This window comes from Cottoperca gobio, chromosome 4 (assembly GCF_900634415.1).
Source record: "Cottoperca gobio chromosome 4, fCotGob3.1, whole genome shotgun sequence".
NCBI classification, from domain to species: domain Eukaryota; kingdom Metazoa; phylum Chordata; class Actinopteri; order Perciformes; family Bovichtidae; genus Cottoperca; species Cottoperca gobio.
The window spans coordinates 24,802,885-24,820,385 of NC_041358.1; the positions used below are offsets into that span (position 1 = coordinate 24,802,885).

At 42.9% G+C, this 17,501-nt stretch overlaps 1 protein-coding gene across 3 annotated transcripts; it reads right to left on the reverse strand.

The window, feature by feature from the left end:
• Positions 1 to 1,090: 1,090 nt before the first annotated feature.
• On the reverse strand, positions 1,091 to 16,266 carry elovl1b (ELOVL fatty acid elongase 1b). 3 transcript variants are annotated; one of them, XM_029429428.1, is made up of 9 exons: positions 15,543 to 15,793; positions 8,677 to 8,764; positions 5,542 to 5,642; positions 5,273 to 5,463; positions 2,974 to 3,054; positions 2,840 to 2,896; positions 2,643 to 2,748; positions 2,028 to 2,164; positions 1,091 to 1,888 (listed from the first exon to the last, which is right to left on the reverse strand). In XM_029429428.1, exons 3-9 carry the CDS (start codon positions 5,609 to 5,611, stop codon positions 1,598 to 1,600), a joined length of 933 nt encoding a protein of 310 aa, XP_029285288.1. In that variant the 5' UTR covers positions 5,612 to 5,642; positions 8,677 to 8,764; positions 15,543 to 15,793; the 3' UTR covers positions 1,091 to 1,597. The 3 variants fall into 3 exon arrangements, with proteins under 3 accessions (XP_029285288.1, XP_029285287.1, XP_029285286.1); XM_029429427.1 differs by lacking the exons at positions 8,677 to 8,764; positions 15,543 to 15,793 and adding an exon at positions 16,114 to 16,266; XM_029429426.1 differs by lacking the exon at positions 8,677 to 8,764 and having other exon boundaries at positions 15,543 to 15,792.
• Positions 16,267 to 17,501: the final 1,235 nt, after the last annotated feature.

Here is a 17,501-nt window from a genome sequence, read left to right on the forward strand (position 1 = left end):
TTCAAGAAAAGATAGACATCGTGAGAAGAGAACGGCCAACCCCGACACTAGCGAGCCTATCAGACACTTTCAAATCACTAACTACGAGCGGTACCCCCGGCTCACAGCCTCCGAGAGGCACTGCACATTGTACTGCTGGGAATGCCTGCTATTTACAACTAAATGTTTCGGAAATATTAATATAACTCTGTTGTTAGGGTGATGCAACGCCCGGTTATACTGCGTTTCTGTCTAAATGTATAGTTTCTAGAGCCATGGCGTCATAATGATGGTATTAAGAGGTGGAATAATTCAGGTAGGACTGTGTAGGACATCACTGAAGGCCTAGGTGGGAAATGCACGGCCCGCCACTGGGTACAAGTAGTATTCGTTAAGAGCAGGCGGTGTTACGCTGGGGTGCGTTGTTGAACGCTGATGTTTTGAACATGTTCAAAGTTACTGGACGTACCCGACGTGTGCTTCATAAGATATGCAGACGTTACGTTATACGTACGTGAATACTTACCTACATAAATACCTACGTGACTACGTTAGATATCGGCTACGTCGGCTGACGGTGAATCAGCCAGTTTATTGATAACGAGTGGATCACCTATTCCTACCCGATGTTAAGATGATGCCTGACGACGGAGTAACTTATTAAACGTGTTTCTACAGGACAGCTAGCGTTCAGCATGTTAGCCGTTCTCCAGCATCAGCATGACGTGAACCAGATGGCACTTTTCCAGCTCCGTTGTCCAGACGCTCTGATACGTTTTAAATAAGTAAGTGATACGATATCAATGTTTGACATGCGTATAATAATTAGTTATGTATACGTCAGCTACAACACCGCTGTGGAAAAGTTGGACAAATGTTGAGCTACTTTTCATCTACGCCGGCATGTCTCTGCCGTACGGAGCTGTGTGACAGGGCCGTGTGTCTGGCGTGTTCGGCGTGTCGTCTGCGTCCTTCAAACGATCACAACTTACCCTTAATTTATATCAACCTATTGCCGATATTTTGTATGCGCCGGCATACGTTTCTGCCATACGGATATGTGTGACAGGGTCTTAAGCACCGTTTCGGCACATATTGACACACAACATGGTGATAATTTAAAATTGTATTTATTGGCATTTAATTTTAAATACACAATATGACAAAATTAAGAAAGTCTAAAGCATACCAATACAATTAGTTATTTTTTGTGTGCTGTAAAACTATTTACAAAAAGTATTTTCAAGTTTGATAGAAACTGTACAGTCATCTGTCCACAGGGGGGTCAAGTGGCGAAGGCAAGTGGGGTGAAAGGCCACCAGTGTGATACTGAACTACGAGGTTGTTGCAACATCAGTGAAGATAACATTTAGATGAAAACATCTTCTCTTCATACATATTGTTCCATAAATGGATTCCAGACTACAAAACAAAAAACGACAAACAGAGAAACCAACAAAATGTGGGACCCCAACTGTGGAAATCATTGACCACGTCATTTCCCCATTTGTTGCATATGAAACTAAAAACAGGAAAAGAAAATACAGCCAAAAACTCTCTTTGGACTCCGTAGTAGTTTTAACAGGTTAACTGGGTCATACATAGATCTCCAAAGATCTTAGGCCTTCTTCATCTTGCTCAAGTGAGTGGTGCCATTCTCGTGCCGAGAAGAGCCGTTGGCGTGGTTCTTGCCGTTGGTGTAGACGGCGGTGCCGTTCTGACTCTGCTTACCGTCCTGCATCGGCAACCGCTTACCCTTCACGTAAGCCTGGACCCAGAAGTTGGAAAAGAGCACGAAGAAGAAGGTTCCATACATCCAGATGAGGTGGAGGATCATGGGGAACTGGTAGTCGCAGCTGTCCATGAAGTAATACTGGGTAGCGTGGATGGATACCAGGACAAACTGGATCTATTGGGGAAGAAGTCAGGAGTCAGTCAAACCAGGACCAGAGCAGCTTAAGACACTGTGCAAGTCTCTACATCAAGCTGTCCTGAATGATGAATGAATGAAGCGAACACAGAAAACAGAGCGTAGAGCGTGTCCGTACCAGCTGAATGGCGGTCATGTATTTCTTCCACCACAAAAACTTCTGGAAGCGCGGTCCAGCAGCAGAGAGGCCGTAGTAGAAATACATGATGACGTGGACGGAAGAATTCACCATGGCATGGAAAGATCCCATTCCACCTGGAGTAATAATCACAAACAGCATTAAGCAGACGCAGAACTGTGGCGCTGAAGAACCTCAGAGTAAAACCTCTCTGGCCTCTACAGTCACACACTCAAACAGAACTCAGCACTTTACAGGTTTAAAAGAAAAAAGGCACACCGAGTAGGATTTTCCTTAAAAGAAAATACATAGAAAAAGAATCCCTCTCAATCCTCATTTATGACCCACGAGAGGTGTGTGTGCCGTGTCTGTGTAGAGCCCCTGCCCTCTGCATAGTACGTCATAAAAAGGTTATAGGTTAGCATGTCACAAAAAAAGTCTAAATCCTACTCATTGTGCCTTTAACAAGAAACGAGCAGAAACCAAATGGACAGTGCTGCTGATCGTGCAAACCTCTCTTGTACATGTTGACAATGTAATTGTGTTATACCCCCACCTGCTATTGTTCCTCCATTAATCATTTTCAAATCAAGATCTTTATTAACGTGTACTCACCAGGAGCATAGACTATTCCCCACCACCAGGTCCAGGGCATGAAGGAGTGATGGAATATGTGCAGGAAGGTGACCTGGCCGTGCTTTTTCCTCAATATGAAGAAAACCTGACGGAAAGAAGATATTAATGAGTTGAAGTCGATCTAAAGCGACCAAATCTGCACGCCAAGGCGGTCCAGTAAAAAAGACTGAACTCACTGTGTCGATGAGCTCAATAATCTTGGAGAACCAGAACAGCCAGGCCACTCGGACCATCTGGTGAGGAGAGCAAAGACTTGGTCAAACAATCCTTTCACTTCATATGAAAACTTTTATACACGACTGAGACTTACTCGAAGTGCTTGAGGACTGTCGGATGTATCGATCGGGTCACATCGCCAGGTATACGTTGTGGCCCAACCAGACATCAGGAACTAAAGAACAAGAACATTTTTATTTACTTGGTTTGTCGTCATAGCAAAGAAGAAGAGTGATCCTTACAGAGATAAACTCAAACAAAACTGCACAAATTAAGCCGTGTGCATTTGGAGAACTTCGCTGTAGGAACAGGAAATGTTCCAAATGTGTAGAGAGTAAATTAAGTCTTTAAAGTTGTTCCCAGCCACCTGCCCCAAAGAAATAATGGGTAGCATTTCAACTCTACTACTGGGGCCATAGAATCTACAATCAACAGGTATTAATATAACAACTGTAGGTTATCCTGTTTGTATTTTAGTTTTATAGTTTGGCAAATGTATTGTATTCTAAGTTTTAGAGTATTCTTTATATTGTGTATTTTATTCTACAGCTATACATCTCTCTTCTAGTGTTTATATATTTAGTATGCGTGTGTGTGTGTCTCTTCTACTGTCTGTCATCCATCTCTCTCTCTACTGTCCGTCTCTTCTACCGTCCGTCTCTTCTACCGTCCGTCTCTTCTACCGTCCGTCTCTTCTACCGTCCGTCCGTCTCTTCTACCGTCCATCCGTCCGGCCCTTCTACCGTCCATCCGTCCGTCCGTCCCTTCTACCGTCCGTCCGTCCCTTCTACCGTCCCTTCTACCGTCCGTCCGTCCCTTCTACCGTCCGTCCGTCCCTTCTACCGTCCGTCCCTTCTGCCGTCCATCCCTTCTACCGTCCGTCCGTCTTTTACCGTCCATCTCTTCTACCGTCCATCTCTTCTACCGTCCATCTCTTCTACCGTCTGTCCGTCTGTCTCTTCCGCCCGTCTCTTCTACCGTCCGTCCCTTCTACCGTCCGTCTTTTACCATCCGTCTCTTCTACCGTCTGTCTGTGTGTCTCTTCTACTGTCCGTCTGTCTCTTCCGCCCGTCTCTTCTACCGTCCGTCTCTTCTACCGTCCGTCCGTCTCTTCTACCGTCCGTCCGTCCCTTCTACCGTCCGTCCGTCCCTTCGTCCGTCCGTCCCTTCTACCGTCCGTCCCTTCTACCGTCCGTCCGTCCCTTCTACCGTCCGTCCGTCCCTTCTACCGTCCCTTCTACCGTCCGTCCGTCCCTTCTACCGTCCGTCCGTCCCTTCTACCGTCCGTCCCTTCTGCCGTCCATCCCTTCTACCGTCCGTCCGTCTTTTACCGTCCATCTCTTCTACCGTCCATCTCTTCTACCGTCCATCTCTTCTACCGTCTGTCCGTCTGTCTCTTCCGCCCGTCTCTTCTACCGTCCGTCCCTTCTACCGTCCGTCTTTTACCATCCGTCTCTTCTACCGTCTGTCTGTGTGTCTCTTCTACTGTCCGTCTGTCTCTTCCGCCCGTCTCTTCTACCGTCCGTCTCTTCTACCGTCCGTCCGTCTCTTCTACCGTCCGTCCGTCCCTTCTACCGTCCGTCCGTCCCTTCGTCCGTCCGTCCCTTCTACCGTCCGTCCGTCCCTTCTACCGTCCGTCCGTCTTTTACCGTCCATCTCTTCTACCATCCGTCTCTTCTACCGTCTGTCTGTGTGTCTCTTCTACTGTCCGTCTGTCTCTTCCGTCCGTCTCTTCTACCGTCCGTCCGTCTCTTCTACCGTCCGTCCCTTCTACCGTCCGTCCGTCCCTTCTACCGTTCGTCCGTCTTTTACCGTCCATCTCTTCTACCATCCGTCTCTTCTACCGTCTGTCCGTCTGTCTCTTCCGTCCGTCTCTTCTACCGTCCGTCCCTTCTACCGTCCGTCCGTCCCTTCTACCGTCCGTCCCTTCTACCGTCCGTCCGTCCCTTCTACCGTCCGTCCGTCTTTTACCGTCCATCTCTTCTACCATCCGTCTCTTCTACCGTCTGTCTGTGTGTCTCTTCTACTGTCCGTCTGTCTCTTCCGCCCGTCTCTTCTACCGTCCGTCCGTCTCTTCTACCGTCCATCTTTTCTATCGTCCGTCTCTTCTACTGTCCGTCTGCGTGTCTCTTCCGTCTGTCTGTCTAGCGCTACAGCGACTCACTATCACCTCTAGAGGAACAAGTGGTATTACAAGACTAGACGGCGCAGCTCGTCAGTTAGATGCAAGATATTTCAGTAGATATCTCTGCAACACACAGATGTGTGTGACATAACACTCTTCACAGTCTGTTGATAACTTTAGTTAATGTTTTATGTTATTAACTTAAAATCTAGCATATCTTACACATTGCACCTTTAAATGTCAGAGACTTTAAGTACTGGTGTCTTACTTCGTAGACGATTAATATAGACAGTGCCACTAGCGTGAAGTTGTAGACTATCATGGCTTCCTTTAGCTGGAAGGGCTTGCGATTGGCCATAATGTAGGGTCCAAGGTACAGTACAAATAATAGGTAACACAGCAATATTGCAGACATGGGAATAGGATTCTGCATCAGGGGATATTCCTTCAGCCGTGGATCTAAAGGAAAAGACAAAAATACATTAGACAACAAAACTATAGAGCGATCTTTTGTACGTTGTCAGATAAATCACTTACCAATTCCTGCCAAGAGGTAGTTGTAGATATCCATGGCATGCGAGCCAATCTCCTGGATCTCTCGAAGCATGTTTGCCGTCTTATTGTTGTGATACAATTATCTGCAAGAAACAACAAGCTTATCATTACTTTCATGTTGTCAACGCCAAACACACAGCAGCAATCCTTCTACCACTCCCAGACAGTAAACCAAAGAGCGAAACATCAGTCAATTCGAGATGACTGTATTTTGGACATTTTGTTATGTCCAGAAAAGAAAAAAGACGCACAGATGTCGTCTTTTTGGATATTTAAGATGTACTATTATCCCCATCTGTAGTGGAACCTTATGGCTTACAAAAGTGGTTCACTTCTCAGTGAAATTTCCAGACACTTAAAAAAAGAATATATAATTCAACAGTATTCTCCAAAAATGGATTACATAAATACTTAAACATAAATACAAATCACTCGTCTTATTCATTGCTTCGGTCTTCCTGCTGATCCCCCGTGACCAGTAAATGTACCTGATTCAGAGAGTATGAAACGCAAATGCCGGGAAAGAGCAGCTCATCTCTCCCCAAAGAAAAATACCAGGATGCTTCCCTCCAACCGCTCAGACCTGATATCAGAGAGGAGGTGCTGCAAGGAACTGGGAGGACATCCCTAATCCCACAGTAAGGCGGCACTCTACAGCCGATCTGTGTGCAGGACGAATGTCAGAAGTTGAGACTCAACACAGACTGCTCACCTTTAATGAACCCAACAAAAAAGGGACATTTCCTGATCGCTGAACCAAAAAACACAAACTGCAGAATCCTATCATTGATATGCTAAGTTCCTTAAAAGCTAAAAGAGTTGCTTCTCATTATGTAGCAACCACATCTAATGGAGAACTGCCATTGCTAAACGAGCCAGTTCAACTACAAATATGTGTACATATGAATGTTGCTACGGGTTTTCAGACCTGCATATTTTTCTGTTGACACAGGTTCACCATATCAAGCGTATTCACACAGTAAAGGACATGCAGGGTGCGGTCTTCTCTCACCACGCTATTGTTGTACGATCTACAATGCTCTGAGTTTTCACTGCCTCGGGCCTAAAGAACAGCCCCCGCCTTAAGCCAATATAATTAGCAGCTAATAACTTCATGCTGTGGAATGAAGGGCAGGGAGCAAAGCTCAGAGGGGATACAGTATACCCTCTACAGCTACGCATTCAGCCAATGAGCTGGATCCAAGTTTTAAAAGGATGCTAATTTGCTTTCATTCCACATTTTTAAAAGCTGTCCGTTATCATGGGATGTCAAACAGGAAATGCGATTTGCACTTGTGCAACACTACTTCAGTCTGCAACAGACTCTGAATGCTTCAAGGCAATGAAAGTAAAACAATATCTTACATCTCTAGAGACCAACCTTCAGCCCTGGATGTGCTTTTGTTAATATTTTGTGCATTCATTGTGTCAAAGTTAAGATTCCTGAAAGGCACACATCGACAGATTATATCTCACACGCTGGACATTCTTCTTTCTTTTGTTGAAACCCCCCCCCCCCCTTGCAGTTTGTTCACCTCTGGATTTTTTGATTGTTAACCACAAGGCAATGTCAACACCAGAGCCACGCTATCTTTCTGGTCGATCTTCTCTCTGAGCTCGCAGGTGACGAAGTTCAGCATTCCTCACTCATTTGTGAAAGCTGCACTAACGTCAAAACGTCACCTGGAGTTGTGTCTCCTGCGTCATCACCAACTGACATGACTGTGTTGTATAACAGGTCAGTTGTCAGAAAAGTCTTATGTAAAACGCTGTGGCACCACCATGTGTGCTGCATAGAGTCTTGTTCTGAGGAAAGATGCTGAACAGTTACATCGAGCAGATGACCACCTGGTCAGGTAAGTGGTGAGGTCTGGGTTATCGTAACACGGTGACCTTGAATGGTATCGCGGCAGTTTGACCACATCACGTGGTCACATCCCTTAGTTACGCTGGTAACACATTCAGTTTTAATAGCTTAGTGTAGGTTTGTATACACGAGGAAGCAGATTTAGTTTGTTGGCACCAAAAGCCATTTTTCTGAGTCAAATTGCAACAAGTGGATTCTTAAGGAACCCTACAATAAAACATGTAGGGTTTGTTATCTAAATGTCCCAGTGTTCAAACTATCGTGTGAACATGCAACATGTGACTCACTTGAGTGATTTTTAAAGAGAATATTGACCAATAATAAACTTTCTGCGAGTCACGGGGATAGTCTTATGATCATGAACACAAGACCAAAAACATTATTTATGCATCATAGGTCCCGGATGAAGATGGAAAAGGAAGCCCCCTCCAGTATCTTGCCATCACCTGGTAAAGACTATTTCACAAGAACCACCGACAGCACTTAGTGAACTGCATTTTTATGACACTTCTGTATAATCAGTGAACTCAGGGACTCCAATTAATAGTTTATAATCTCCACCAACTAAAGTCTAACGAGTATAAAACTGTCGAAAGGTCGTTGTTGTTCAGTCGTCTCAGCAAGACTAGCAGTAATTCACAGGACAGAAACTTCCTCACAACTATGCGAAGGGTCCAGAGTGTCTGCTGTGTGGGTCTAATGACAGACTGAAGCTGTAGACTCATGACCACTCAGGCACCACCCGACCTGTAGGCAACGACTGCCGTCCCCCTTCAAGAGAAATGTTCAGAGTTTACAGCCCTCAGCTACAGCCGCCCAACATTGTGACCAAACTAAAACAACAGTTGTTTTAATAGTAAAGTTGTGCTCCTTCTTCATGTCCCACCACAACTGCCACCCATTCAGTATTAGGCAACCTTTACAAAAGGAGGTGGCTGCTTCACATCTCCAAGAAGGAGATGTGAAGCAGCGGAAAGGGAGGGGGAAACATTTCCAGGGAGAACCATGTCAATGAATCATTGGGATGGAAAAAGGGAGCTCACACTCACAAGGTACAAGTTAATGATGAACCAAAAATAAATATTCAGGGAGGAGCAGAGAGGATCCCATTAGTCAAACAAACAGTAAAATATCCGTTATGAAAAAGGACATTTAACATCAGAACAACCCGAGATCCTCAAACACCAGAACATAAATCTTCCCCAATAAAATCTGCAGACTTCACCTTCTATGTTCCTTCTGCAACTTACCTTGTTGACACTAGAAGTTTCCCCTTAAATCATCAAAATCCAATGTGGATTCCTCTCCGTATACTATAAGGGCGGGCCGGCAGGAAGGCTGGAGCGGCAGCAGCAAAGAGAGAAAACAGCAGAGCAGGGAGAGAGACAGAGAGACAGAGAGAGAAACAGGGGGAGAGAGAGAGAGAGAGAGAGAGAGAGAGAGAGAGAGAGAGATGGGGGTAAAGGAATGAGAAAGTAAACTGACAAAGTGTGACTGGTACAGCAGTCTTCCAAATCCCCACCCTCCCTGACTCACACAGTGGATGAATAACTAGCTCACAGAAGGAGAGGGAGGGAGAGAGAGAGAGAGAGAGACAGAGAGAGAGAGAGAGACACACAGAGAGAGAGAGAGACACACAGAGAGAGAGAGAGAGAGCACTGTGTGCAGGAGGGCGTCAAGACAGAGTACAACTGGGGAGAGAGTGAGATGGCCCCCATTTAAACCCACACTACAAAATAAAATGCTACTTTGTGACCACCGCCCTGAATACACCAAGTTCGAGCCCCCTCACACACACACACACACACACACACACCCCACACCTACTGACACGCATAGAGAAACACACGACTCTCGCGTCGCCCTGTAACTTTTTGCTCAGGGGTGGGCTGATAATATTATTCACAGGCAGTGGGCAAGAAATCAGAGGAGACTCTGTTATCATGAAGGGGGCCATTGTTACGCCTTTATTGGCTCTCTAACCGGCCTACACCCATAAAGCAAAACCAGCTTCCATGTCTCTCTGTGTGTTGGGAGACAATACATGTCCAGAAACAAGTCAGGAGAAGTTGCATTTCTTTCCATCTGTGCCGTTTGTCTGCTTAATATTTGGCACAGACTCACAACATGCTCGCTTCAAGTTCATGTACTCACATTTAAAAGCATAAATGTCCAGTTTACAAGGGGTGACACGACAGCCTATCAGAGAAGAATCTAATACAGTCGACATAGGAAGCGTCATTAACAGTCATAAAAGCTTGACGTTTGCACAGGGTTGATAGTGAGGCTCATGCCAGACCCAATGATTGCTGCGAAGGGCAGAAATGACTCATACAATAATGCTTAAAACTCTTCTGTGTGTGTGTGTGTGTGTGTGTGTGTGTGTGTGTGTGTGTGTGTGTGTGTGTGTGTACGGAGGGTTTGCTCTCCTTGATGGGAAATCACTTACTCTAATCTCACCGCCACTCCCAATCGCGCCAAGAAGGGACACAACATAGTAGTGAATTAAACATTTAGAGCTTCTGAGATAAAGTCACTCATTTGGAATCAATCCAGGAGTCAGCGTTCACTCTTGCAGACAAATACAGAAATACAAACAGCCTTGCAAGGCCAGATCATGCTCAGAATTCAGCTTCGTAAGGCCCGTCAGTTAAATAAAAATGTAATTGCTATTAAAAAAAAAAAAGCATATCGTCTGCGCCTTGGTAGAGCTCACGCTATATAACCACAACGTCCTGGGGAAGCCGCATCTAGTCTGATGAGTACTTGTTGAACTTGGCTGTTCAAATCACAGACATCTGTTGTGTTGCATGAGTGATCGTGTCACTGTGAATGACCTCTTCAGTGTTACACTGTATCTGATCGACGGGGCTGGTTCTACCTGTCCCTGGGGGGGGGGGGTGATGGAGGCACGCCACTGCATTATAGCCCCTCCTCCAAATAGTGACACACACCTGACAACTAAACAGATCATCTTGCCTCCTCTGTAGTCATGAAATTAATCAAAAATCTTTTGTTCAGACAAAAGTATTCTTCATTTTCCCTAGAGGCACAACATTTATTTAAACTGAACAGTGGGGGAGAGTCACTTCCTGGTTGTATTGATAATGGTGTCGAATATCAATATTTTTCAAGGTATTGAAGTTATTGAATTGTTAATATACAGTACAAGATTGCACAATGAAATGTAGCGCCTCCCTCGCTACACACACAAAGTTAAATAGAATATAAACAACATAGAACTATATTAAAGTAGCACTAAAGGAAGAAATTAAAGGAAAAAGTGTGTTTGACATCCATCTGCCAAATCTTAATTCTGACCAGTATAATCCCAATGGATAATCTGTCGAGTTGGAAAGTGTAGAAGCAGGAATGTGTGTGTTGCAGCTGCATTATAGCGGTGAGCACAAGTCTACCAGAATTTCCATCAGCATGTCACACACACACACACACACACACACACACACACACGGAATCTGACTTTGCTGCCAAAGTACGAATCTGAGGTCAAGCTAAGCAACGTGAAGGACTTTAATTGTTGCATACATGGATGAGCAAGAGACACTTCTGCTCCGAGGAGACAGATTAATAGTAGAGCCTTCAGGGATTAGTGCAGAAATGCCAGACTGACAGGAGGGGGGGGGCAACATTCTTGACACAAGATGTTTTGTTAATTTTTGTTATCGTCTTATTCTGTGCACACAACTTTTAAACAAGTCAGCAGAAAGTCTTGAATGGAAGCAGTCTGAAAATTGAGTGAATGCCAAGTTTAAATGGGCACAATCAGGTAAGTGAAGAGTCACACACACACACACACACACACACACACACACACACACACACACACACACACACACACACACACACACACACACACACACACACACGAGTCAGTGTGCACTTCCTGGGCACCACGTCACCTGGTGCTCAGGTGCTTTATTATTGTTTGCTGACTTGCAAAATGAATATTTCAAAATGTATCTATATTCAAGCTGAACACTTTGTGTTTTTAGTACTTTATTAACGTTATGTTAGTGTTCAATTTAAAATATGATATTTTCCAGTGAACATTTCAGAATATCTACCGGCTGTCACCGCCATCTTTGTTGTTGTTATTTTTACAGCTGTAATAAATCCTGAACATCACATCCATGTGAAATCTGTGACAGTTCTTCAAACCACATTTGAGATCCTGTCAGAAATATGTTCCAAAATGAGTTGTGATCGTCTAAAAAAAGAAAAGAAAAGGCCGATAACATCTTAAAGACGTGTAAATACAGGCTTCCTACATGCACACAGTTATCTATGTTAAAGTTTACACTAAATGTAATTGAACATAATGCATCCATTTAAAAAGGAATGTTTCTGAAGACATGTTTACACCAGGGGGGTGTGTGTGTGTGTGTGTGTGTGTAGGTGGTGGTAGGGGGGGCAGCATCCCCCCCCTACCTACAAGTATTCTGACAACGCCGGCTGTTCAACACAGGTCTGCCTCTCGTCGGACCCCTCCCCCTCTCTCTGCAGGTCGCAACGACTCAGATTTCTGGAACTTCCCTCAAAAAACAATCGTACATTGCGACCTTATGAATGAGCTCAAGCTGATGCAGACTGTGGAGAAACAAACGCAGCATGTGTCCCAATTAACGGGGGGCAACTGCAGAACTATGGATCCCACCCGAGTTACGAGCATAGGCTGCACTTAAGTGGCATTAATTACACAATGTTAAACTTGGGTTTTACTGTATTTGAAAACCCATCTGAACATGTAACATCTGAACACAATAAACTTCTTTTAAAAACTTAAAGGTTCGTCCGTTTAGAGATGCAGCTGTGTTCTGAGGTCTCAGTTTTGAACCTGGATAGTACAATAATGATTTAAAACAATGGCCAAACATACGGAATAATGATCCAAGTCGTAAAGGAGCCAATGGTACATTTGGAGGCAATGCTTTAGACTGTGCGAACATCTACAAGTTCTGACTGGAGCCCTGCGAGAGGCATGTTTGGTAATCTGAGAGGAATTTCCAGCCAAACCCTGGTTCACAGACGAAACATTAGGAGGGTCCCAACACCTCCCGTCTCTCCTGAACTACAAGCTTAATGTTGAGACTAAATGTAAACGCTGAGAGAACCTTTCTGCAATTACGGTTTACAGATCGCTCACATGTTAAATTAAATACAGTTCGTCTTTAGTACAAGAGAGTACGATTAACACGAGATCAATCCAACACTACATTTAAAAAAAAAAAGAAGCAACTGGAGCACATCTGGATCCAGTATGTTGGAGACTAGTTTCCAAGTTTAACATTGTGTCATCATTTGCCCACTAGCATCCAGTAACCACCACAAAAGGGATTCCCTCAGTTGTATAAAAAGTTAAATGATCCCTCGTTGACTCAAGGGCGTGCCTTTGTGGGCGTCTCATGGAACTAAACAGATCCAGACTTGATACATGGAGCAAGTAGAAAGCAGGCCCGGTAGACAGGTCGGGAATAAAGATCATGCAAGACTTAACCACGACTGGAATGGCACTCTCCACGTCTGTCGAGAATACCTAAGATGCTTAAGTATGCCAAGAATTCCACTTGTTTGTTTCAAACACGCACACGTGTTTAAAGCTGTAGTAAATATACAACTGGAACTTTCTGACATGACTCATGACAGAGAGAGAGAGAGAGAGAGAGAGAGAGAGAGAGAGAACGGTACCCAGCTGTGTGAACAGTTATATCATTTATAATGACCGTTACACTTTCTGTGAAATCTCGTCACGGCTGTGCAGACAAACAAACAGCTGCTAAAAGATATTATAAAAACACATTACCCTAAAGGCAAAAGTAATAATTACAGGACAAGATAAAAGAAAATGTGATGTCTTATTGTTGCATTGTTTAGACAAGAGCAAGTTAAACCATACAGCGGTTTACTAGTTACACCCTATTGATCAGACCTTGTGTATAACCACCACCAAGCTTCATTTATTTTGTTCCTAAGATTTGCTGGATTTGATATATACTTAAACATGTGCTTATATTGTCCTTGGGCAGGCTGTATATTGCATAATCAAAACCTTGTACGTGTAACTGTTACACCCTAATAAGCAGCTTCAAATTGTAAAGGACAAACATGCCGTAGTGCAAAATACTACTACTGCTACGTTGGTTAATGTGGATTAAAAACTAGAACAGTTCAACTCTTTTTACTCTCTAGAATAAAGTCACTTTGAGGGGAAACTTCCATTCAATCCAATGAAACCAAAACATTGTGAGTGGGGGGTGTTTGAAAGTTGCACAAGTCTCAAACTAAACACTGCAAAGTGTAGCTGTACCACACGACAGTATCCTTCACTGAACCCTTCCTAGCATTCATAACATTGGCCTAAATAACATGCTAATTGTCAGGTATGCTAATCGTCAGGTATGCTAACTTTACCACAGAAAGAAACGCATCAAACTTCAAAGCATGAAATACAAACGGTTTGCGTAAATGTTAGCAAGGTCAGCAAGGAAGTGCTCTGTTCATCGTTCAAACACGAACCTCTCACTGCGATGTGGAGCGTATAGTGTCACTTTAAGCAGCATCCATTAACATGCATATACTTAGATACATTATGACTTCAGAGATGCTCTAATAACTTCAATTTGACTGACTCACACAAAATAACATTTCTGCAAATGTGGCGGTTAGCCAGCCGGTTTATTCAAATCCACAGTACAGAGACTGTTCTACAGGTTGCCAGAGGCTGTCCTCGTTACGAAAGCCGGTCCGCACCTTCATCTTTAAACTGTTCAATTATCCCGAGGTCGTAAACTCTGTGACACCTTCACACTTTGTTCTTCGGTGAACTAAGTCACAGACGAGTGACAACTCTCCTTTTACCACCAGACTGGTTGGGAACATGCGGCGAGGGAAACGTGCATGACTGACATTTTTTCCAACCACCTAGCAAAGCACTTCACTACAGCTGCTCAGTGACAAACAGGAGAAGACTGTGGTGTTGAAGTAGGACTGCACACACTGTAAACAAACCCCGCTCTGCCAGCACGTTTTCTTGAGGGAAAAACCTGGCTGAAATATGCCTTAGATTAATCCTTCGGAGAGGGTGTTGACACTAGAAGTTGATGCAGCGATAGCAACCTGCAACGTTGGAGCGTTAACAGTCGCAGTGTTTACATTACTATCAGTCAGTACACCTGGGCTGGGTGACCTTGAGGCCCTTTGTCGCCATCTCAGTGGTTAGATACAGCTAATATTTACATGTATACACAGAGTTAGTGATCCCTAATCTACCCTACAAGACCGTCATTGAATGCATTTGAATCTAAAATGACATGAATCAGTTGTAAATGCAATATTACTTTATCTGGATCATATTGAGATGTTGAAGGACGTTTACTTGTGTGGTAAAGACCTCAGTGTGCTTTACCCACTGTGCATTACATGAGCGAGGGGTGTTCGTTAGAGGTTCTATCTTTCTCCCAGGATGGTGACATTAAATGACTAATGCTGTTGCATCCAGCAAGCGAAAATGATCAAAGTAATTATCAAGAACATTATCTTTAAATGATACGTTACACTTTCAGTATTTACTCAAGAGCTGCAACGATTAGTCAATTGACTAGTTTGATATTAAATTAATCGATAAAAATACCTTTCATGCAAGAAATGGCTGTGTTCGACCTTCAACTATGGAGGTGTCCTGCTTTTCTCTGTTTCATTATTCATAACTGAATATCTTTGAGTTTTGGACTGATCCAAATGGTCTTAAATAATATGAGGTTATTTAAAGTAGCCTACATGCTCTGACATGCCACTATGTGGTAGATACATCACCTCTGACACAGCTAGCCACATTAATTATAGTAAATAAACATACCTAGCTACTTGTATTAAAAACATACTTTCAAAAAAAACACTCAAAAGGTCTAATAAACTTGAGCATTGAGGTTATTAAACTAGACCAATTTACAAATGTGTGCCTCTGATAATACAGTCACAAACTGGAGCTACTAAGAGCTTAAAACAAGGTGCAGCAGCCATGGATGCACGTGGGTAAACAGTTAGAAACAGTTATAACTTTTAGCCAGCAGGTAAGTGTCACTTCTGATCCACTACTTACCTGTTAACCATGCATACAACACATCAATGTGTTCTCTGTAATCACCACATTAATGTATGACAGCTACAATCCACACAAATATGGCCGTCCATCTGCCTTCAAAGTGCAGAGTAACAATCCCCACTGCACGAGAGCATCCGGCTGTTAATGAGCTCTTTGTTCACACAGGTGCAACTGATGAGCAGCTGGCACAAACAGGACGATACCATCAATATCCAAAGTAACCAGCGTCTTAAATATCTGCTGTGCAAATGTGATCTCCAAGCACACATGGGATGCACATGTGTGCACGAGACAGGACATGAGGTCAGAGGTGACATGATCGTGCCCAATTTTAATTCGCTAAAAAAAAAAAAAAAATTCAATTACAGCACAAAGCACACAAAAAACTAAAATGATTCTTTTTTAAATCTGCATCTAACAAAAACAACAAATTAATCCACTTAAATGAAAATAACTTGACGTTACGGAAATTGGCAGCGCGCAAATAAATACTAAACAGACGAAGGCCTGTTGGGCTCCGAACTGTCCACGTATTTATAATATAAAAACTGTGTTACAAAGTACTCACTTGAATTACAGCTGAGGGAAACTGTCGACGGTAGAGTGTGAAGTCAGCGCTGCTTCCTCTTCCTTTCCGCTTAAATCTTCCTCTACACGCAACCCCTTGATGGAGCTGGAAAAAGGTGGAGTCATCTCTACACCGCTGTGAGTGGGTCGCCTAATATGGACGTAACCGACTGACGGGACTGACTGTCAATCATCAGCAAATCTGAAGCTTTTATTTGGCAACTCATTCTTGCTTAGACCAATAGAAGTTTTTAATATAGGTTGTTGATGGGATGGGACCTGTCTAAACTCTGGTATATAGGCTTATTATACACTCCATTGCTATGTGATGTAAAGAGAGCCAAGAGGCTGTAGCTGGCATCATATTACCAACACATGTATATATAATAATACTTACAATATTATGTTTAAAGCTCACCAGAGCTACCTGCCTCCATCATGTATTTCTTTTATCTTCCACCTACATAAAAATAGATTGAATCATAAAATAATAATGTATGCAACACTGTTATTCAGGCTTCAAATCGATGAATGACAGAATATGATCCCCAATAAAGATAACGTGCTACTTCCACATGTCTGTCAAATAGCAGCAAAATGTGTTTTTATTTCACACTGTGTAAACTCTGCTCAGCTATGTGTCAGTATACGTAACACGTTTTTAAATATGGCATTACGCTGCAAAGAAATACCACACATTTGCAGCCTGTTAAAGTGAGGTGGATGGATGTCAACATAGAAATACATAATAATATCTATAATAGAAAACGTTTGGAAGGTATCTGATTCTATTATATTGATTAAATAAGTAACCTAATGCATAAAAAGTAAAAAAAAAAGGCTCTAATTTTCATTTTATTTTAATTAAGAACAGGTTGTAGCAAAACATATTCACAGTTTGATTTACAGGTTTATCATAAGCCTACATCTGCAGCACTTTTACTAAGCGTTGTGTTTATTTGGAGCACTAATGTCAGTGGGTTTTATGCTGAGCGACAATCAAAGGTGGAAAGAACATCTGACTGGTTGCACTTCCTCCTGGGAGCAAAAGTAGAGCATAGGGCAGCAGCTTATTCGTCATGTTTCCTGTGTGTGTGTCGTCACTGTTGCAAGTTTTTGAACAATCTTAATTGCAATATATATATATATATATATACATGTATAACTAAGATATTTTAGTTAGATCACACGTAATCGTTTGTATGTAAAATAATGTTTTTTTTAAGTTTGGCAAGCTTATCCAACACTTAACCTCAGTTCTGTAGTTTAGTCTTACCCTATGGCTATACTTTATTTTATAGTTTACTTCACACACATCAAACATATTTATTAATTCACAAAAATACATTTAAATAAATGAATACATTTAATAAAAAGTAAATAAAGACT